This window comes from Arachis ipaensis, chromosome B8 (genome assembly GCF_059453495.1).
Source record: "Arachis ipaensis isolate K30076 ecotype BB chromosome B8, ASM5945349v1, whole genome shotgun sequence".
Classification (NCBI taxonomy): Eukaryota; Viridiplantae; Streptophyta; class Magnoliopsida; order Fabales; family Fabaceae; genus Arachis; species Arachis ipaensis.
The window spans coordinates 13,979,561-14,002,411 of record NC_142443.1 but is presented as its reverse complement, the minus strand read 5'-3'; the positions used below and the strand labels follow the sequence as shown (position 1 = coordinate 14,002,411).

At 34.1% G+C, this 22,851-nt stretch overlaps 1 protein-coding gene across 1 annotated transcript; it reads left to right on the top strand.

The window, feature by feature from the left end:
* Positions 1-11,678: 11,678 nt before the first annotated feature.
* On the top strand, positions 11,679-15,352 carry LOC107610524 (uncharacterized). Its single transcript, XM_088497592.1, has 7 exons — positions 11,679-11,940; positions 12,520-12,942; positions 13,161-13,213; positions 13,396-13,433; positions 13,519-13,837; positions 14,136-14,410; positions 14,769-15,352. Exons 1-7 carry the CDS (start codon positions 11,928-11,930, stop codon positions 15,232-15,234), a joined length of 1,587 nt encoding a protein of 528 aa, XP_088353718.1. The 5' UTR covers positions 11,679-11,927; the 3' UTR covers positions 15,235-15,352.
* The last annotated feature ends 7,499 nt before the right edge of the window (positions 15,353-22,851 follow it).

The window sequence follows — 22,851 nt, the reverse complement described above, 5'->3', positions numbered from 1 at the left end:
ACAATTAAGAATTAAATGAGGATTTGAAGGAAGGTTCAAAAGGTAATTAGAAGTAGAATGGGATAAGTAACAGCATATCAATCCAAATACTGAACTTAAGACTTGGACCGAAGAACAAACAAAGAGAAATGATGGCAGCTATTCTTGGGCTTCATTCAAATATGAAAGGTTATATGATTATTGCTATAATTGTGGAAGGATAGGTCATGATAAGAGAAGCTGCAAAGAGGAGAAGGCAATGGCTATTGATAACTCAAACTTACCAAGATATGGGCCAGATCTTTCAGCTCTGGGACTCCGGTCGATTTCTTCATTGGCTGAAAAAGCTGGAATCAGGCAAGACGGCAACGGAACTAAAATTTCAGAGTCAAATTTATGGGTGGCGCGTGGAAAAAACACACAGAATAGAGAGTGGGATTCGGAAGGAGGAAGAGAAGGCAGTCCTATCCAAGAGCAGGCAAATACTGTAGAAGCTGGTGGCACAGGAGCAGACCTACAGGTAACTAGAAGGTTCCAACAACAGATGGAGATAGAAGAAATGAACCGGAAAAAAGATACACAATATCTTGGAAATAGTGCTGGTCAGAACGTTGGGAAAGAAACAAAAAAAGATAAAAGAATTGTTGGAATAACATTAGAAGAGGGGGAGGGTGAGAAAGTAATTTATGAGAAGGGGACTGGGTCAGCTTTAAAAGGTCATTTCCATAATTTGAAACTAAAAGAGAAAGGAGTTGAGCCCATGCAAGTAACCCACAAGCAAAATAAAGTTAGAGAGATAAAAGAAATGGAGAATGCTGAAAGGGAAGCAAGTGAATCAAAGAAGCCTAGTAATAGTCCAGAGGAAAGAAAATATTGGGCCAGCAGTACATCCAAGCCCATTGGCATTAACTTCATAACAGAAATTGGGCTAACTAAAGGGGAACAAAATATATCAACAATGATAGGGATAAGAAGAAAAGAGGTGGAATTTTTTAAGAGGGCCATGGAAGGAGACAAACAGGATAAGAAAGAAAAGAATGAATTAGGAAAAAGAGTGCAGGGGGAGAATGACCTTGACCAAAGACATTTATGGTGGAATTATAGGGAACAAGCAAAGACAGTTAGTAATTATCTACAGGCAGGACAACAAATTTACAGCTCAGATGATGGAGACCTATACATCGTGGAATTAGCAAATGAAGAGGATGAGAAAGATGAAGTAGCAAAACAAACGGAATCTATAGCAGAAACTTGGGAGACAGAGTTGGCTAGCCACATTAACAAGAGTCTGAAATTAAAAAGAAGAAGGGATGATGAAATACCAATGATGATTGAAGGTGCTGAGAATGAAGAAGAGGACGCAGAAAGTGCTGGTCTACACTTGCGAGGAAGGAAAAAGTGCAGAAAAGAGGCAATATATGAGGAACAGGAAGGGCAAGTGATGCAGATCGAAGAGGAAATAGGGAAGATTTTAATGGCTGGGGAGGCGGGCCTTAACATGCCCCCAACTCAGCCATGAGTATTGTAAGTTGGAACTGTCGCGGGCTGGCGGCTCCCGCGACAGTTTCGGAACTTATAAATATATGTAAAAAAATAAAGCCAGCCATAGTATTCCTCATAGAGACCAGGGCAAAAGAAAAAAATGTTAGCAGAATCAAAAGAAGGTTACATTTTGAAAACATGTTTTGTGTAGAACCCCGGGGTTTGTCCGGTGGTCTATCCTTGTTTTGGAATGAAAAATATGATGTTGAGGTTTACTTTTGGAATGATAATCTTATTAAAGCCTATGTTGATGATAGAAAAGGTAACAGATGGATTGGTAATTTTGTGTATGGTTGCCCAAATTATAAGCAAAGAAGAAAACAGTGGAGAAATATCACTGCCACCACTACCAATGTAGGGGAGGCGCAGCTGTACATAGGCGATTTTAATGATGTTTTGAGTCAAGAAGAGAAGATCGGTATGCATCCAAAACCTCAGGCACATGTGAGAGAATTTAGAAATTTTGTGGATGCTAATTTTTTGATAGACTTAGATTTAAAAGGCAGCAGGTTTACTTGGTTTAGTAACCCAAGAAATGGGTTTGTAACCAGAGAAAGAATAGATCGAGCCATGGCTAATTGGGAGTGGTGGAGTTTAAACCAACATGCTTCCCTTTCAGCCTTACCGGCTGTGAGTTCAGACCACTGTCCATTGGTGCTGAAGCTGGAGCAGAATATTAGAATTCAAAAAGCATTCAAATTTGAGGCATATTGGACAGATCACAAGGAGTGCAAAGAAATTGTTAAAAAGGGATGGAACAGAGGGGGGGAGACAGATAGTGAAGGAGCTGGAGTAGGATTGAGGATAAAAAATTGCAAGGAAGAATTAAAAAAATGGAGTAGAAGCACCTTTAAGAGAGCGGATAGAGAAATACAGAGCAAGAAAGAAGAATTGAGCAGATTGCAGAATTCTGAGTTCACAGCGGATCAGCAAGAAAGGATACAAGCCTTAAAGGAAAGTATTACGCTCTTATGGAGACAAGAGGAGAAATTTTGGGGACAAAGATCAAGGCTAAAATGGCTACAATGGGGCGACAAGAATACTGCTTTCTTTCATGCAACAACCATTCAAAGGCGAAACAAAAACAAAATAGAGAAGCTTAAGAACACAGCAGGACAGTGGGTATGTGGGAACAAGGAACTCATGTCTCTGATTGAAAATCATTTTTCAAATCTATTCTCTTCAACAAAGAGGCTGAATTGGGAAGATTGCATCAACAAAATTCCAAGGAAAGTCACAGAAGAGATGAACCAGAACCTGCTACAAGAAGTCACAGAAAAGGAAGTAAAAGATGCAGTTTTCAGCATGGGAGGCCTAAAAGCACCTGGTCCGGACGGACTAAATGGCTTATTTTATCAAGAACATTGGGAAATCATAAGCAAGGAAGTTTATGGTGCAGTCAAAGAATTTTTTAATGAAGGGAGTTTACCTCAGGAATTTGGGGAAACAGTGGTGGTTCTCATTCCTAAAACTAAAAATCCAGAATGCTTAAATCAACTTAGGCCTATCAGCTGTTGCAATTTTATTTATAAAATCATTGCAAAAGTGATGGTGATGAGACTCAAGAGTATACTAGAAGACATAATATCTCCAACGCAAAGTGCATTTGTGAGCGGCAGACTAATTCAAGATAATGTTATTATAGTACAAGAGGTTTATCATAGTTTAAATAACAGAAAAAATGGAGGATCACAAAATGTGGCCATAAAATTGGATATGAATAAGGCCTATGATCGACTAGAATGGGATTTTCTTGAAAAGGTTCTAAGAGCATTCGGGTTTCATGAAATATGGGTTAAGCGCTTGATGGCTTGTGTTAAGAGCACCCACTATCGATTCAAGATTAACGGGGAGCTTTCCAAAAAGATAATACCACAGAGAGGATTAAGGCAGGGCGATCCATTGTCACCGTACTTGTTTATTATCGCAGCTGAGGTTCTTACAATACTTATGAATGAAGCACAAGATAAAAAGCTCATATCAGGATTTAAAATAGCTTCCACTGCACCAACACTTACTCATTTATTATTTGCTGACGACTGCATAATCTTGGCTGAGGCATGTGAAGAAGAGATTTTCCAAATCATTTCAATCTTAAACAAGTATACAGAGGCGTCGGGACAAAGAATAAATTTGGAGAAATCGGGAATCACTTTTGGATCTCAAGTCCCAATACAAACTAGAGTCAATATTGAAGAGATTTTAGGAATGACTACGTGGGACTCGCCAGGGAAATATTTAGGATTGCCGGCATATTGGGGAAGATCAACGGCCGGAGTACTTACATGGATCGAAGAAAAAGTTTTAAACAAGCTAGAAGGGTGGAAGGAAAAGCTTCTCAGTCAGGCAGGTAAAGAAATTTTAATTAAAGCAGTCATACAGGCCATACCAGCATATGCAATGAATGTGATTAAGCTCCCAAAATATTTCTGTCAAAGACTTAGTTCAAAAATTGCTAAGTTTTGGTGGGCGTCGTCGGGAAAAGAACGAGGCATCCACTGGAAGAAATGGAGCTCAATAACCAAGAGTAAGAGAGATGGAGGGCTAGGATTCAAAGATTTAGAGTGCCAGAATGTGGCCCATTTAGCTAAACAAGCATGGAGAGCTATGAAAAATCCAAATGCAATCTGGGTTCAAGTCCTTAAGGCTGTCTATTTTCCTAATAGCAACTTTTGGGATGCCAAAATTCAGAGAAACGCGTCATGGTTATGGAAGAGTATTTTAATAGGAAGAGAGCTTCTCAAAAGGAAGGGTAAATGGAGTATAGGAAGCGGATCTCAAGTCAATATTTGGAGAGATAGATGGATATCGGGAGAAATCAGATCTGAAATTACTGAAAATCCAAACATTCAAAAAGTGGAGGAAATTATAACAGAAGGAACAGGGTGGAATGTATCAAAAATCAAAGACCTCTTCCCACCGGAAGTATGTGAGCAGATTCTTAAAACTCCCATAAGCATAGTAAGAAAGGAAGATTCATTATTTTGGCCCTTCAGAGAGGATGGCAACTATAGCATAAAAACAGGGTATCAAGTAGCAAAATTGGAGACACTGGAAGGTTTGAGCGAGAATCCATCTACAAGCACTGATAACCGGGAACTCTGGAAGGAAATTTGGAATATGAATGTTCCGTCGAAAATCAGGATGTTTTTGTGGAAGGCAGCTCAAAACATTATTCCAGTAAACTCTAATTTATACAAAAGAAGGCTGCGGGACAACCCAATATGTTCAATTTGCAAAAAGGAGGAAGAAACGGTGGAGCATGCGGTGTTGCTTTGTGAATGGACTAGGGGAACTTGGTTTGGTGCACAATGTCATTGCATACCCACCAAATACACAGTAACATCATTCGGTAATTGGTTGATAGACAATATTTTGAAAATCAAAAGGAGTGGAGGGGATGACCACGAAGACAGAATTAGTAGAATTGGATTTCTATCTTGGGAAATATGGAAAGCGAGAAATAAGGCAGTATTCGAGGAACAACAAACAAATCCCAAAAGCACTATCATAAGAGCTAAATTAATGGAAAGAACTCACAGAGAAGCAATAAAACAGGACAAGACAGTAACTAAAGAGTTCAAAAAAAGAAGCACTCAACAAGCAAAATGGAGACCTCCTCCTGCAAATTGGCTTAAAGCTAATGTTGATGCCGCCTTTGACAAGAAAACTGGAGATGGGGCAATTGCTGTAGTATTCAGGAATGATAAAGGGGAATTAGAGCTGGGATTCTCCGGAAGAATTAAAGCTCACTCTAGTTTAGCAGCAGAGGCAAATGCAATTAGACAAGCACTTATAATAGTGGAAAATCTGGGAATGGGAAGAACGCTTATTGAATCAGACAACCAGCAATTAATTCAGGCAATAAAATCTCAAGGTTCAATAGGAGAAATTGAAGCAATTCTGCAAGATATTCAAATTCTAAGAAACCGATTGCTAGACAGTGGGTTTACCTGGATTCCTAGGAATGGAAATCGTCTGGCTCATATAATTGCTCAGCTAACAAACTTGAACAAACTGCATGCGTCGTGGTGTATATATCCTACACAAGAAATTGCGGAAATATTAAGAAAAGATAAATTCAGAATATCTTGATAATTCAGAAAAGATAGGGTCAGTAGAGGTAAGATAACGAGGTTACCAATAGAGGATATAGGAGAAGAACCTGAAAAATCATGGGTTCAGGCAGTGACTCAACCTCTGGGGCGAAGCTTCTTGCGGAGGTGATGCCAACAGAGAGACCTGATGTGGACTTCATGAACCAAACCACGCCTTGATTCCAGACAAGATCAATCGGAAAGTGGAAGAAACCAGGATCTTAGCTTGGATGCCATGGAAGCTTATCTCTTGCTGTTGCAATTCAACGCCTTGAGAGGGAAAAGATCAGTTTGGGGTTTGGGTTTGGGCGGGTTGGATTATGGGTTTGGGTAGGGTTTATGGGCTTAGCCCAAGACCAAAAAAAAAAAAAAAAAAAAAAAAACACTTGTTTTTGAGATTCTATGTTGAACACTTGTATGAATATTCTACACCTTGGCTAATCTAGCTCATCTCCAAAAAAACAAATTAAATTAAAAAAATTCTTTAACTCTTTTTTTTTTTTTTTTAAGTTATAGTCTCAATCAATTAATTACATTCTACTCATATATTCTTTCTATTCAGATAACTTGACTTTAATAAATTTTTTATTCCATATGCATTATTGAACCACCTATAAGAGAACAAAGTTTTGAAGTTAAAATGATTTTGGACTAAAATATAGTTTATTGTAGTGGTAGATATTTAACTATTTTTTTAATAACTAGTTATGATATATAATTTGAATTGATTGAATAGTTAATAATTCACTGGTTCGTTTAACTAAGTGTCAAGAATTTGAATTTCGTTTTATACATGTAATAATTTATTATCCCACGACAAATTATTAAATTGAGTTTAGATCCACAATAAATTAATCCTTAATCTACTAGGCTGAGAAATACCATGAAAAATAATATATATAATCTTTAATATTAAAATGGAATTTTTTTCTAAAAAAATAATGAATTAATTAACTTATACTTCTAATTATAAGCTTAAAAAATATTGCTTATCATATGAATGGAGGTTTGATAGTGTTGAGAGAAAGAAAAGAAATTAAAACAAGCCAAAAAATTGTTTGGGGTTGTCTTATAAAAAAACAAAGAGAAAAAGAGGATGTGGCAAGAATTATAAAACTCAAGAACAAACACTTAGGAAAATCTCATAATAATATCACAACCAATTAACCAATACAATATACACAAAGTAGTCAAATTTTTTTATAAAATATTTGGAGGGACATGGCCCTAGCTCATTGACTCTTCAAAATTTCACCATGGATACTATTTACTTCAAAAGTTTTTTGTTTGTTTTGTGTTCTTTTTTCTAATTAAAAAGAAAGGTGGCATAAGATTTTCAAACACCTTTATTCCTATTTTGGACCATATATACCTAGACAAGTTAGGACATCTTTCTTTGTTTGAAACAATTATCCAAAGGTTTGCTCTTAGTGTTAAACCTTTGGTGATTAAAGACATGTTTCCTCCTTTTTTCTTCACCTTCTTTGACCGTCTAATTATTTTTTTCCTCCCCCCTTTTTTGGGTACATGATGAATGGTTTATTCAAAATATTATTCTTACACTAAAATCAGTCATTAATATATTTATTTATAAATATATGTGTAGTTTAATTTATTTTAAATATATATTTATATTTCAACATATATTTTATATTAGTGATTGACTTTAATGACTAATTTTAGTGTATACGTAGTATAGTCAATAACTTATTTAACCAAATAAAACTCAAGTTATTGGTGTTTGTCTATATAGAAAAAGATATGCAAGCTAATTTTGTAATAAGCTTAATTTATTATTTTCTTTTAAATAATTATAGCTACATTATACCTAATTTAATCGACTTTTAAACTTAAACTCTCTTAAAATTGACCCCTTAATTACTTTTAGGTAGTGTTTACTATTATCCATCATTGCATGTAGAAAAGAAAACATGAAACCAAAATAAAGATTTATTTATTATAAATGAATGTATGTGACTGCTGGCTTAATTACACTGACAATGAAGAGTTTCTAAAATAATGATGAACAGTTATTCAAGACTCATCTTATTATTATAAGGGATTGAATATAATAAAAGATGTAGGTAGATATATAGTATTGACTTGTATGCTTATTATTTAATTTTTTTAAAGAATATAGTTTTAATGGATTAATAATATAAAAATATTTTATATAAATATCTAATAGTATATTATCACATCACTAATTTAATTTAATTGAATAAATCTGTAACACTATTTATATTAAGTAATGATATGTGACCAGTAAAATTTAACTTTTTTTGGTTAATATTTTGTCTAACAAAAATTATTTTATAATAAATTATAAATTATAAATTTCAATAGTATAAAAATAAAATATTAATTAATATCGATAAAAAATATTAATTTTTTAATATTTTTTATTTATATTATGAGTATATCAAAATTAAAATCTTATTTAAAAATTTAAAATATTTTTCCATTGATATAAAATTATTAATCAATGTATGCATTTACGTTTGTGTGTCATACTGTCATCTTCAATTATATAAAACTCGCCACTTTGATTCCTTCAACCACCAGAACAGTAATCAACCAGCAAGAAAGAACCCATCTTTCATTATTATTATTATTATTTGTTCATCTATTTGGGTATCAACGTTTTCATAGCTGTGAAAGACGCAAACATTGTTTGCTGTTTTACGGTATTTTTTACAATTTAATTTTGATACACTGTAAATATAAAATAATCGGTGAATTCTATTCAATTCCTTCTAAATTTTTTATCAAATCAGTATTAATTTGATTCGTTCCATCTTTTCATTGAAGAACACCTCCCTTGATAAATGAAGAACATTTCTTCCCTTCCACTATTCCTTCCTACTCAAATTCGTTCCTGCTAAGTTTCGCCTTCCCCTTTTTAATTTTTTTCATGTTAGTTATTTTAGAAAATTTATACGTGTATTTGAGTGGAACGCAATTTATGCACCTTCAATAGTAGATTTTTGGTTAAACAAGTTTTGTGGGACATAACTAGATATTTGGCCTCTATACGGTGCAAAGACTCGCATCTTTCTAGAGAACTTCCCTGCTTAGATATATTGTGAAATCGAAAGGCTATGATTCACTAGTTGTTTTTTCTTTTCTCTTTGTTTTTTCCTTTTGTAAGACATATTGTGAGATCGAAAGGCTATGATTCTCTATTTCTCTGGTTGTTTTTTCTTTTTTCTTTGTTTTTCCCTTTTGTAAGACAGGTCGTTATCCTCCTATTCATTGTTGTCAAACTCTCGAGTTAACTCGTAAACTCGTACGAGTTTACGAGTTTAGATATGGAATCGAGTTGACTCGGACATAGACTCTATCCTGAGTAAACTTGGCTAGACTCGGCTAGACTCGGTCAAACTCGGACAAACTCGTGAGTTTAGGACCGAGTTAGCGAGTTTGTGTTTTTCTTTATTTTTACTCAAAAAAGCGTCATTTTGAAACCAAAAAAACACTTTTTTTATTAGGGTTACGATACCACTCCAAAAGAAATTCAAGAAAACTCACTCACAACTCACTCATCTGTGACATTTCTCTCAAGTCTCACTTTCTTCATGTTCTGCCGCAGTCGCTGTTCCCCGTCGAGCTGCCGCTGTTTGCCTGCATCTGCTACCTCTGCTCTGATTTGCGCCATTGTCTTTGTGAATTTTACCTATGTTGTCCTCTGCTTTGTATTTCTTCACATCTCCACTATCCACAACTCCATCGTGCTATCACTGTTTACAAGTTCGACTACTTCTCCTACAGTCCTATCTCTACTCTGGTTTGTGCCGTCATGAAATCCATGACTCTTTGTCGCCGTCGTGAAATCCATGACTCTTTGTCGTCGTCGTTTCGTGTTGCTGCTGCACCCTCACCACCACTGTCTGCTGCATCCTTGTCTTCGATCTGCTGTTGCTGAGACTTTATCCCTTCTTTTCTTTTGTATCCTCTATTTTTTGCATGCTTTTTGCCCTTTTTTTGAGCCTTTGCTTCTTGATTTAGTTTTTTTTTTTTTTTTTGCTTTTTAAATTTTGTTGCTTCTAATTTTAGGTTATTGCTTATCGTTTATGTTAGATGGCCAGATGGTTCATCCATTCATAGCTGATTAGTAATTGATAATTTGATTAGAGTTAATTTGATTATTTGATATTGTTCAATGTTCAATTAAAGATTTAGTATTACAGATTTATAATTTTTAATTTTGTGTGTTCTATGTTGTATTTGTATAAGAATAACTATAGAGGATTTGAATGTGTATTTTAAAATATTTGTTATAATGTATGCTACTATTTTAATTTATTATGTGCTTTAAGATTGATATTATTAATTTTGAAGGATTAGAATTGAGTAAATATACATTATGTATGAATATATATATATAAAATTCATAACAGGTGAACTCGTACGAGTCTACGAGTTAACTCGCGAGTCGAGTGTAGGTCAGCTCCACGAGTTTACTTAAACTCGCGAGTTTGACAACCTTGCTCCTATCTTGTACCATTCTCCCTATATTAACAATACATTTCTTTTCAAGTCTGATATAATTTCTTATCACAAATGCTTACGGTTTTGAAATATGACAAATCAAGAGTGGACCAGGAAGTTGAAGTTTACGAACCTAGATTGGTAGGATTCATTGAAGCTAGACATCAAATATTCACTCATTGAGAGTAGAGCAGGTCCTAGAGTTGGTCCTGCTGCTTCTACTGCATCAACTAATGTCTTCCCTGAAATAGAGTTTTTTGGAAGCATGATTTGGGGAAGAAATAAAGATTCAGTTTTTAATATTTTAGTAAATTATATAATTACTCATTTTGGGCTATAATTTAATTTTAAAATAGCTTAACCATAATTAACATAATAACCAATTAAAAAACAACATGTCACAAAGGGTAATTTATATATTATTATAAGAAGGGTACAATAGAATTTTATACATATATCTAATAATAAAAATTATTATCTTTTATACTAATAGTATCAATGATTGTCTAAAAGAACATATGTAATTATAAAATAAAATTCGTGCATTAAAATTTTCTTCTTCTTTTTTTTTTGGAAGAGAGGTTCTTTTTTCCTCTGAATCTTTACTAAGGTTTTTGGCTTTTTCTGTAATCTTCTTCTAAATTTGGAGGGCTTTAACTTGATTTCATTTTGTTTATTTATTTATTTTTTATATGAAAAATTAATTCAGTGTTTTTCCCTTTTTGATCAAGTGAGGGATAGGGGTGAGCACGGGTCAGTTTGGTTCGGATTTATGGTAAAATTAGAATCGAACCGTTCAAAATATAATTGGTTTGGTTTGGTTCGGATTTGCATTTTTTTGTACATGTACCCGAACCAAACCAAACCGATTAAGAATGGATTGGTTCGGTTCGAATAATTGGGTACCCGATGACTTCGAAATTCATAAAAAAAAAAACCAAATTTTTATCTTAAAAATTCAACCAGTACAATAAACATGTAACATCAATAGAAATAATTCAAACATGTTAAATACCAAATACATTAAAAATTGAACTCATTAAAATCTAAATATATTAAAAATGAATAATCATTGTCTAATGAAAAAGTCATATATATTTTTTTATTTTTTTATTTAATTAATATATGATCGGGTTCGCGGATTGGTTCGGGTTCTACACTCCCAAAATCGATACCCAAACCAATCACTAACAAAAGTCATCGGTTTAGTTTGGATTGGACCCGATTACTCGTTGGTTTCAGAATCAATTTAATTGGTTCGGTTTGGGTTCGGATGGATAATCGGGTACCCGCTACCCGTACTCACCCCTAGTGAGGGAGTTATTGAGTGGAAATGGTTTTTTCCCTAGAATAAAACGAGGTTGTTTAGTGAGCAGAAAAAACCGGCCACATCTTAAAAGCCGGATCGGTTCATGTGGTTACCGGTTCAGCCGATTTTATCGATTTTTTGTCAACCAATTTTTATGATAACCAAACCAGCTAAAATATTGGTTTTTGGTTAATCTAGTCGAACGAGACGGTTCAGTTTGATTTTCGGAACCATGGTTAAAAGTCCATGATGGAAACATTATCCAAATCCTGGTTGTTTTTCTATTTGTGGCTCATGTGTTGCAACAGCAACATCAACTAGTTGCTTCCTTCTCTGAGTTCTTTCCTTCCTTCATTCATTTTGATTCTGAATCCTCACTCCACAAGCACAACACTCTCTCACAACAACAGAGAAGAACAGAATAGAACATACATATATCAATATCATATAACTGAGTTTGAGATATGATGTTGTTTCCATACCAACAAGTATTGCACTCTCACTGAGATATGCCTTTGCTTGGTACACACTAACTCACTTCTCCCTTTCTTTATTTACTCTCATCTTATGTTATATATGCTTCAATTATAACTATGTATCTTTATTTCTGTGTCAGGAACATAATATGCATAGATATAGTTTATATTGTATTAGACATAATATATTTATGTGTGCCTTACTGTGTTTCAAGATAAGATAATATACAATATATAATATGATACTCCTTGTTATCTTTATAAGGTAAACTCATACCTAGGGATATACTTGTGTTTCAGAATTTTAGCTGTTTCGATAGTTTTAGTCATTAATTTCAATCATAAAATATTATAATACATGGTTGAGATTAAAACAACTGCAACACCCGGAACACTTAACATGTTTCCTGTAAGGTTAATTGCTATGCCCTGCATACGAATTATAAAACATTTTACACAGTCAAAACTAACTATATCCCTTCTTTTGGAACAAAATAGTTATTATTTTTAATGACGTAGCATTATGATTGGATACACTTGTAAAACTTTTATACATCGATGATACGAGTTAAATCAATAGTATATTTTATTCATTTATTTAGTTTTATTTTGATTTTGTGAGCAGAAGTTGGAAATGCACACCCTTCCTTTCACCATCCAAATCCTTTGAGTTCACAGAAGGTTCAAATACCATGTCATGGCAAACAGTCATCAGTTTCATTTGCCTTTGGTCTTGGGCAGTGTGTTCCTTGTTCTTGGAAATACTTGGACAACAAACTTAATCATAACAGTGTGAAATTCAATGTGATTAAAGCAGTTGCTGCTACCCTTGAAGAACCAAAGAGTTCTTTGGCTCCAAAGGGAAATGAATGGTATGGTCTAAATCCTAGTAATCCACCGAAGGTTCGACTTGAACCTATGAACCAATCTTCTAATGAAGATGATGATTCAGAAGAAATTGATGAAAGGGAGAAGTTGAGGAGAATGAGGATTTCAAAAGCAAATAAAGGAATAGCACCATGGAACAAAGGGAGGAAGCACAGTGCTGGTAACTAGCTAGATTCCTTCGAGCTCCATTCTTGGGCCGTGTTTGGTAAGTATTTTAGAATAGAAAACAAGACACACGGAGATGGAGATTGAGACAAGAAATAAAAGTTGTGTCTCCTATGTTTGTGTATTTCTATCCTAAGACGATTACCAAATCAGGTCATATGTCATTGTTTTGTTGTGCTTTAAAATTGGCTCAAATGTTAAATATGTGACCAGAAACTTTGCGGAAAATCAAAGAGAGAACAAGGCTTGCAATGCAGAATCCTAAGGTGATGTCATGTAAGAATATTTTTTATGCCTTTGCAATACAAAGTTCACAATATGAATTCTAATTTGGCATGGAACCATGAAACATGCAATGTAAAGTCACTTGCTAATAGTTCAATTTCATGTTGATAACATATTCATGGAACTGTGATAAGAAAGTTTTAACAAAACTTTGGCAATGCAGATCAAATTGAAGTTGATTAATAGTTCGCATCCGCAGACGTAAGTTGGTTAAATAGTTTTTAGTTGATTACATTTTATACCTATAGAATTTTTCTGGACTCGGTCTTTTTTATCGAATTCCCAGTATCAAAACAAGAGAGAAGATTGGTGCTGCAGTGAAAATGACATGGGCAAGGAAGCGTGAAAGGAGGGTGGTGCAGGAAACTTGCTGTCTCGAGTGGCAGAATTCGATTGCAGAAGCTTCTAGACAAGGCTATGGTGGTCAGGAAGAGCTGCAGTGGGACTCCTATGAAGTATTGGATGAACAGCTGAAGCTGGAGTGGATGGCGAGTGTCGAGAAAAGGAAAAGAATGCCGAGGCCACAAGGTAGCAAAAGGGCTCCCAAGACTCCTGAACAAAGGAGGAAAATTGCAGAAGCTATCTATGCAAAATGGTCTGATCCTGTAAGTGTATATATGTTAATGCCTTCAAGTTTCATTGTTTGTGGATTTTACTTGTGTCGCAAGCAAAGCCTTGTTAGTTATTCGACTATATATTAGTTGCTCTTTCCTTTTCGATTTTGTTACTTTTCTCGTTACAAAATCTTGAAAATAGAAAATACTGAAAATGAAAACAAGAAACGAAAACAAAACTCGAATTGGCCTTTACATTTTCGGCTTTTAACTTTTGAGCATGTGATTAGAAGAAGTTACTATCAACTGTGATCATGAGTCCTTACCATCTGATTTTTCGTTCAATCAGGGATATCGCAAAAGAGTTTGCAACGCTATGACCAAGGATCATGGCACCAAAGGATCCGAAACGAAACCAAGAAGGCAGCCAAGTGGTGATGCACAAAGGAGGAAACCTACAATGAAAAAAGATACTAAAATTGTTAAGCAGGTTCTGTCAAAGAAAAGCAATGCACCTCCCTATAAAGATCCTTTGGTGAGTTCAAAGCTGGCAATGATAAAGAGCATTAGAGCTCAGAGAGGTGTTACTGAAACTAAACAAGCCAATGCCATTGAACAAGCAAGGTAACAAATTGCTCTTTCCTAACTTCTAACATTAATCAATCTATGGCAGAACATTATCTAAAAATTAATTACTTCATCCGATTCAGATATCTGTTAAGAGTAATGTTAGGAAACCAACTTTTTTCAACCAACATCAGCCAATTTTTTTAAAATTATTTTGTTTACCTTAAATTCTATATCCTAAATCTTAGACCCTCGACCTTGAATTATTAACTTAAAACACTAAAATTGGCAAACTAAAAGTTGGTTTTGTATACTTTCTCTATCGATTATTTTAAAAAAAAATTGATACATTTATAACTCAGTTTTTGTTTAAGCATATAAAACACTCTATTTCTATGTTATGTAACTGTGACAGATTGTTGATTGCTGAAGCTGAGAAGGCCGCGAAGGCACTTGAGGTTGCGGCAGCGAAGAGTCCCATTGCTCAAGTTTCTCTCAGGGAAAGTAGAAGGCTTATAGCCGAAGCAATCGAATCCCTGGAATCGATACACAAGCGAGGGACAATAAGCAATGCTGTTTATGCTGCTATGACACAAACAAACAAGGAACAAGATGAAGAGTTTGAAGTTCTGAACCAACCATTCATGTTCCCATTAAATGGACACAAAACACTATCATTAAGTGATAACAACAAGTTGGTTAATGGTAGTTCAGAACTTCCTCTAACAAGTTCCAATGGCTATGCTTCATATGATGCTAGTTTTAGCAGCAAGATAGAGGAAGCAACAAGTTCATCATATGAAGAGAAGGAAGCAGAACCAAGAAGAGCTATTGTAACAAGAAAATGGATTTGTGGAAGGCTTGTTGAAGTAGCTGAATAGATAAAACAGTAGAGAGTTGTTAGAGAGGAACCTTAGCTTAGGTAGCTCAAAGTACAAACATCTTCTTTATGTTTGGTAAGTTAAAAGGATAGTATATGTGTACTTTATATTTTTCAAAGTTAGTTTGTGTCTATTAAAATAAAAAAAATAATATAATTTTATATATTAATAAATATTTATATATTTTTATATTAATTTTTTAAATTTTAAAAATTATTTTATTAAATATAATTATTATTAGTTATGTTTATTAAAAATTATTTTTAATTTAATTTATTAAATATAAATATTATAATATTTAAAATGATATATTTTAAAACTACTTTTAATAAATTACTTTTGAAAAATTTACCATCCAATTTGAGGAATAAAATGTCCACAAAAAGTATTATGATGGAGGTATCAACAAATAGTTGTCCTAGTACTAATAAATGGAAAAAAAATTATACACTGACAAAATAGACAATTAATCACTAATTCATGCAGAATTTGTAAATTTGATTACGTGTGATCGGTATAAATTTTATTAGCTTAATTTAACAGTAATTAAATTTTTAATATTTTACTTTAAAAAAAATTAAATTTCTAGTATATATATTTATATAATGACAAAAAAAAATAATTGCATCAAAATCTGTAACAAAAATTATACTCATCTCTTGATGGAAAAAAAATTCAAAAGATTTAATTTTTATAAATAAGATTCGGACAAGTAGAGTAAAAGAAAGAGAAATATTTAAGATATAATTATTAACTAATCAATTTATTAGTAATTTAATGATAATGAGATAAGATATCAAGAATAAAACACAAAAGACAGAAATATAATTATAGTTGTTAAAACTTAATTGGATTAGTCAATTTGATAAAAAAATCAGTAAATTAGACTCTAAATTAATTTGGTCCAGTATTTTAATTATTTAAGAAAGAAAATCGATCAAAACCTGATAGAAGAGATCAAAACGAATACAAATAGATCAAAAACGCAAGTCAACCATTAATAAAAGAGAACTCTTTTTTAGTGTTGATCGAAAAATATTTTCGATAAAAGTGAGTTGAATCGAAACGAGTCAACTGTGGTTTTTCGAGAAGACACGCGCGTAAGTATAAAGTTGGAGGTAATCGGCGCTGATTTGGATTTCGATTGTTTTGTTGATCGAGTGAGCCAAATCGAGTAGAAGACTTGATTCGAAGAATTGAGTAAGGCCTTCGAAAGGGTCGGTCGAATAGTTATGAAAGTGGAAAGTTAATAGCTTTTATTGCACGAGGAGATCATAGGGAATATCTACAATCATGCGGTGGAAACGGTTACCATGAGAGACTGCACTTCAAATTTGAAATATTGTATTTAATTTTAATTAATTGTAAATTAATCATCAGTTATGTAAGATTAGCCTATAAATACTAGGAAATATTAGTGAATAGGGATTGGAACTTTTACTCAGAAAAAAAACACTCAAGCACACTCACATCTCAGTGAATTCCTGAGTCTGCAATCGAGTTAACTTTTCTGTAGGGTTCCTTCCATCTTGATTTCTTTTCTTTCAAGTAACCTTTCAAGTAACCTTATTATCTCAAGTTTCTTTCCTATTTTCTTTGCCCAAGTTACCTTTCTGCACTTTAAATTTCTATGTCGAAGTTCGTTGATTCAATCAATGGAGTTTTTATTGTTCTCTTTTAAATTTTAATGCAAACTTTACTATTTTTTGCACATTTACTATTCGAAACTTTAATTTTTGCATTTCCTTCACAAATTTACAAATCTTCTCTACTTTATTTACAACACTTGTCTAATCAAAGACGCTTTGATGCACTTTTAGAAAACTGGTACTCGCACAGAGGAGTAAGTTTCGCTCCCAGATCATTAGATATCGAACCACCATCGATTTGCTAAAAATCGACAAAACACTTAGGTTCAAACTTGAGTTCTCTTACATGTACAATAACTTAACATTTCATTACATTTGTTTTTTTTTTTTTTAAAATAAACTCTTCTTCCCTTCTTCTTCTTTCTCCTCTTTCTTTTTTTTCTTTTTCTTCCAAATTCGCACACACAGATTCTTTTTGTTTTTTGTTATCGTCATCACCAATAATACCTATATTTTACAAACATCTTTATTAGTTTTGATTTTTTCTGCCGCCATCATTAAATAATTTTGATTTATTTCGATTCATTTGTGTGTTAATTGAGGTTCACTTGATGCTGCTGATAAGTATTGACTAAATTTTTTATTCCTTAAGTAATTTCAGTTTACTTTTTAGTTTAATTGAGATTTATTTGGATCCAGAAATGAATTCGATGCATTTTTGTTAATGATTGAGTATTTTTTTTAGAAAAAAAGAATGAAATTATTTATTATCACTTTATTCAATTGTATTAGATTTCATTCCATTCTATTCAATTTGTCTTGAAAGTCATTTAAACTATTGGGACAAATTATTCATCGACAATACACCTGGACTGCAAATGAACTAAAAATATTATTAAAGTGAAACCATTGTATAATATTAAATGAACCGAACATTGTCCATTATATAAATTCAAATTCAATTCAAAATGTTAGTTTTTGTTAGTAAAATGTTGGTATTGTTGGTGATTACGATAACGAAAGAGAGAAGGAGAAGGAGGAGGAAGAAACAGAAAAATAGAAGGAGAAGACGAAGACAAAGAAGAAGAGTGTTAGGGGGCAGTAAATTTTGTGATTTGTAGTCATCAAGTAGCCATCAATGATATTTTTAATGGTGTGAGATTTCATCCAATGGTGTGGGATTACTCACTTTTCTTTTGCTGGTTACATGTTAGCCAGAATTTAATAAAGTTGCTGGTCCCTTAGACTTTTCCGACAAAGAAATTGTGTTATTGAAACGTGCGTGTGATACATGCTGGTGTGATGAAAGTGATTTTTGTTGAGTTTAGGTCAATTTGATTGCCAAAAATACTTGAATGTGTAGTTGGACTATTTTTTTAAATATATAATATATACAAATTAAATTATACTTTTAAAATTTATATTTATTAATTATAATTTAAACAGTTTAATCAAGAATTTATTGATTAAACCAGGAAATTAATGAACTAATAATCCTACCGGGACTTTTTTATTGATATATGCATGAAAAATTCTTTATTTTCCATAATACGCACGGATGAAAATTTTTCCTAAATTGCGTGTGGCCAATTCGCAACCCTCATTCATGAAACAGAAATAGGCACCATTTCATGCAAGATAGCCACGAGATGGGTGCTGCATCTGACACACACCATGCCAAGCTCACTAGTCACGAAATGAAGCACTTCAAGGCTGACACACACGAAGTGATATAGAATAGTGGATATGTCATGGATTTCTGAATATCTGAGAACATGCAACCTATTTATTAATCAACTACAATCATTTAAAAATAGAAAAGTATCATTTATGTTCAGTAATTTTTTAATTAAAATTAGTTTCACAATAAAATTGATTAACTCAAGATGATAAACCATTAACAATTTTTTTAATGTTATATTTGATTGATTGGTTAAGGGTCCTATCGGATGGTTGGTGATGGTAACGAGGACCTTGAATCATCCAAAATTCGGCTCATTTCAGAAACTATTGTATAGGACAAGCTCGACGTACCACACATTGCTTGTTCAGATTGGCGCAACCTGAACCGGACCACAACAAAATAAATGACCGGGTTTAGTATCTATTATAGACGTCAGTTAACAGATAGTGACACTTGATTGATAAATGTTATTTTTTAAAAGGAAAGTCTTTTTTTGTTTAAATTAAAATCTCAGCATAAATGTTAATCCTTGTTGTTAATATATTTTTATTATTATAATCATTGTCTTCAAAATTCAAACTTTATGTATCAGCTTCTAAGATTTCACTTAAATCATAGTATCCAGTCTTCATACTCTTTTTTCTCTCAATCTTAATTTTTTTTCTCTATGCTAGTTACACTTCTAGTCCTATGTTGATCAACCATTTATAATAAAATTGTATAATATAATTGTTACGGGGCTTACCTAGAACCGGACGGTGGTTGGGCTTATTTGTGAGGCCCAAGCGTTGGAGAAGGGTGGTCTCCGACTTGGTTTACGTCTAGAAGCCGCCTCCGAGTTGTGTATGTGAAAGAATGGGGGTAGTACCTGCAAAGACACTCCGATGCCTAAGTCAGCATGGGGTTAAGCAGGTTAGAATGTATTGGAACTTAGAGATACCTGAGGGGTGTCAGGGTATTTATAGTGGTGATCCAATAACCACCGTTGGAGTAGTGCCACCTTTTTAGGTGGATAACCGTCCCTTTATCTAGGAATTGTTGGAATATGGCTTTTAGAAGTGGGTTGAGAGATTTTAGGAGCAGTTACTTATTTGAATAAGTGTTATCTGCCAGCTATCTCTTGAGCCCGACTTCTTTGGAAAGAAGTAGCAGTTACTTATTTGAATAAGTGTTATCTGCCAGCTATCTCTTGAGTCCGACTTCTTTGGAAAGAAGTCTGTGTTGAGTCCGACCTCTTCTGAAGAGGTCGGTGAATAACGAAGGCCAATCCTTGGATTGGACCTTTTGGTGTATTTGGACCTGGGTCATAGCGTTGGGTTAGGGTAGGAACAGTGCCCCTACTAGAGTCTGATCTCTTTTGCTTATGAGTTGGATTCGAGTATTGAACTCGGGTCTATAGCCGACGTGATTTTTAAGACCGACGTGATTTAAATTTCTTAACTGCCAAGTCTAATCAAATGTCGCGTCCGTTGGGATTTTCGCATTTACACGTAGGAGCAGTTACATTGGTAACGGCGCGTTTCTTTAATGATCGCATCAATTTACCCTTATGCTCCTACCGTGTTATAAATACTTTTCCCTCTTTAAACGACTTTTTTTTTTGCCAAGTCTTCTTTCTAGAATTGATTTGTACAACTCGTTCTTTCCGAGTTATTTAAGGCTTGTAGGCTCTATATGATTCCGAGTTATTTAGCACATCTTGCTTAACCAAAGAATATTTCTTGTCCTAGTTTCGTACAACTCGTTCAGTTCGAGTTGTTTTGAGGATACATGACTTGTTTATTTTGAGTCCTTTTAAAGTATCAGATCATCTTTATAACCATCGAACTTCGTTACTTTATCCATTGTGTCCTTGCTCGAGGTTGAGCTTTATGAAGTCAGACTCGAGCAATCATGTAGAAAGGATTTTCGAATGAAGCCTTTCAATGTTTTGTTCAACTCGTTCATTCCGAGTTAGGTGACTTGTTTTTATATACAAGTCACTCTTTTGGAGCATAACTAGTTATATATCAAGTTGTTTTGCACGATTTGTTTTAATACAAATTGTTTAGATCATATGGTTATTTTTTACTCGATTTTGTTCAACTCATGGGCTCGAGTTGTTTTAAACCATCAAGCCGTATTATAACCATTGGACACCAATTTGAACCTCGTCGCTTTATCCGAGCGATCATTGAAAAGACCAGCTCGTAATTTTTGCGCTTTGTCGAGCATAAATTGGCGCCTTAGGTGAAGGGATTATATGCTTATTCCCTCCCCTTTCTAGTTTTTACAAGGTTGTCATCCTTGTGTATGATACAACTCATTTTACCCAAGTTATTTTGGAGGATGGTTTTTACATTTTGATTTTGTTCAAAAACATTTACAATCCTTTCTTTCATTTTTGACTCGTTTCTATACGAGTCATTTGGTTGAAGGATTTTTGTTTTGATTTTACTTTAGTGATTCATTTTGATACAAATCACTTTTAAAGCTTTACTTTTAGATAGACACGACTTGTGCTTGATACAATTTCGTTGAAAATATGGTTGACTGGCATAACTCGTTTAATCCGAGTTATCCTTATGTTGTTGTGAATACTAGAACGAGTTTTCTTGGAACAACTTGTTTTTGTGAAATTGTTCCATCTTATACGACTAGGTCGTTTATTTTTAGAACTTGTAGAGATGAGATCGTGGGCTTGAGATTTTGTATGATCCATTTGTTATCCGTGTGGATCGAGTTGTTAAATCGTATTTATGCCTCGAGGGGCATATTTAGTTAAGTTACTTTTGCGACTTGTTCTAAACGCAACTTTTCAACCCGTTTGGCCCGAGCTGTTTCGAGGTGTTTTCTTTCCAATTCGCATATGTAACTTCTTTCCACCAATTGGTTCCTCGTCGCTTTATCCAGGTGATTTCTATACGATCGGCTCGTGATTTTCGCGGTTTATCGAGATTCAATTGGTGTGTATTAATTGTAGAAAATCAATTTTCATAAGGAATTATTTTATCTCCTTATGTTGGAGGTGTGTCGCGACCTGGGTAGTTCATCACCTTTGAGGTCGGACACTTTGTAGTAGCCCTTTTCAAAGATTTCAGTAATCTTGTAGGGTCCTATCCTTTTTGTTGTCAGCTTTCCTTCGCCCGAACTCAGTAGCCTGATATTTTTTCTTATCAAGATGAGGTCTTTTACGGCGAATCTCGTAGCCATCCTTTGTCTCAAGAGCTCTTTCCTTATCCGAGTTTGCTCTCGAATTTCCGGAAGGGGGTCAAGCTTTTCTTTTTGAACTTGAGTGTTATCAACTTCATTGTAGAATTTCTCAAAACCTCTTTTCTTATCTGAGTTTGCTTTCATATTTCTGGAAGGGGATCAAGTTCTTCTTTCGTGCTCTAGCATCATTGTAGAATGTTGTCTCTGATTTTTAATAATTTTGGACTTGGCTCTCATAATAAGCCAGTGCCCCTACTCGAGGTCGAGCTTCATGAAGTCGGACTCGAGCATTCAGTCATACCATTCTTGAATCTTACTATTTGTTGCTATGTGATTTTTACAAGTTATTTTGGACTCTCCTTATGGGAGGTCGGATAACTTGTTTTATACTTGTTGTGTCAACCTAGTAAGGTCGAATACTTATCTCTTGGCTTGAGGAGGCGTTCTTACAAATCACTATCCTTTTTCAATTTGTTTTAAACAAATTATTGTGAGTTTGGGTTTACATTTTCTTCGTGTTGATATTTGATTATCATCACGCTGTCCTCAAGTTATTTTTGCGATTCGTTTTAGGTTTGCCCCTTGCCAACTTGTTTTAGTACAAGTGGCTTAATGAGGTCAGACCACGATTTATATTTATAACTTCTTACACCACTTTGGATCTTGTCACTTCAAGTAAGAAAAAAGTGTGCATTAGGAAGTAAGGTGCGCTTTCTAGCTGTAGTATCCCTTTTGTTGTAGATATGGCACAATCTAGGTAGATTGTTTTTGAGTAAGTCGAGTATGTTGTAGTAGTTCTTTTCCAAGTCTTAAGTGACTTTGTTGGGATCTTTTCATTTTGGTGTTGGCTTTTCTTCGTCTGATTTTGACCCGATGTCATATTTTAGCAAGACGAGGTCGCCAGTTGAGAAATTTCTTCGTATGACCTTCTCATGGCCATTTATGCTTGGGATCTGGTTCTTGAAGTCGTACCTTGAGAAAGAGGTCGGATTTTTTTTTTGTAAGCTCTAAGTTTATCCGACCATGTTGTAAAGTCTGACCTTTAAAAGAGGTCGAATTTTTCTTTGTGAGCTCTTAAGAAGTCGGATTTTTATTTGTAGACTTGAATCCTCAGAAGAGATCAGAGTATCTTCATAAGCTTGGATCCTTAGA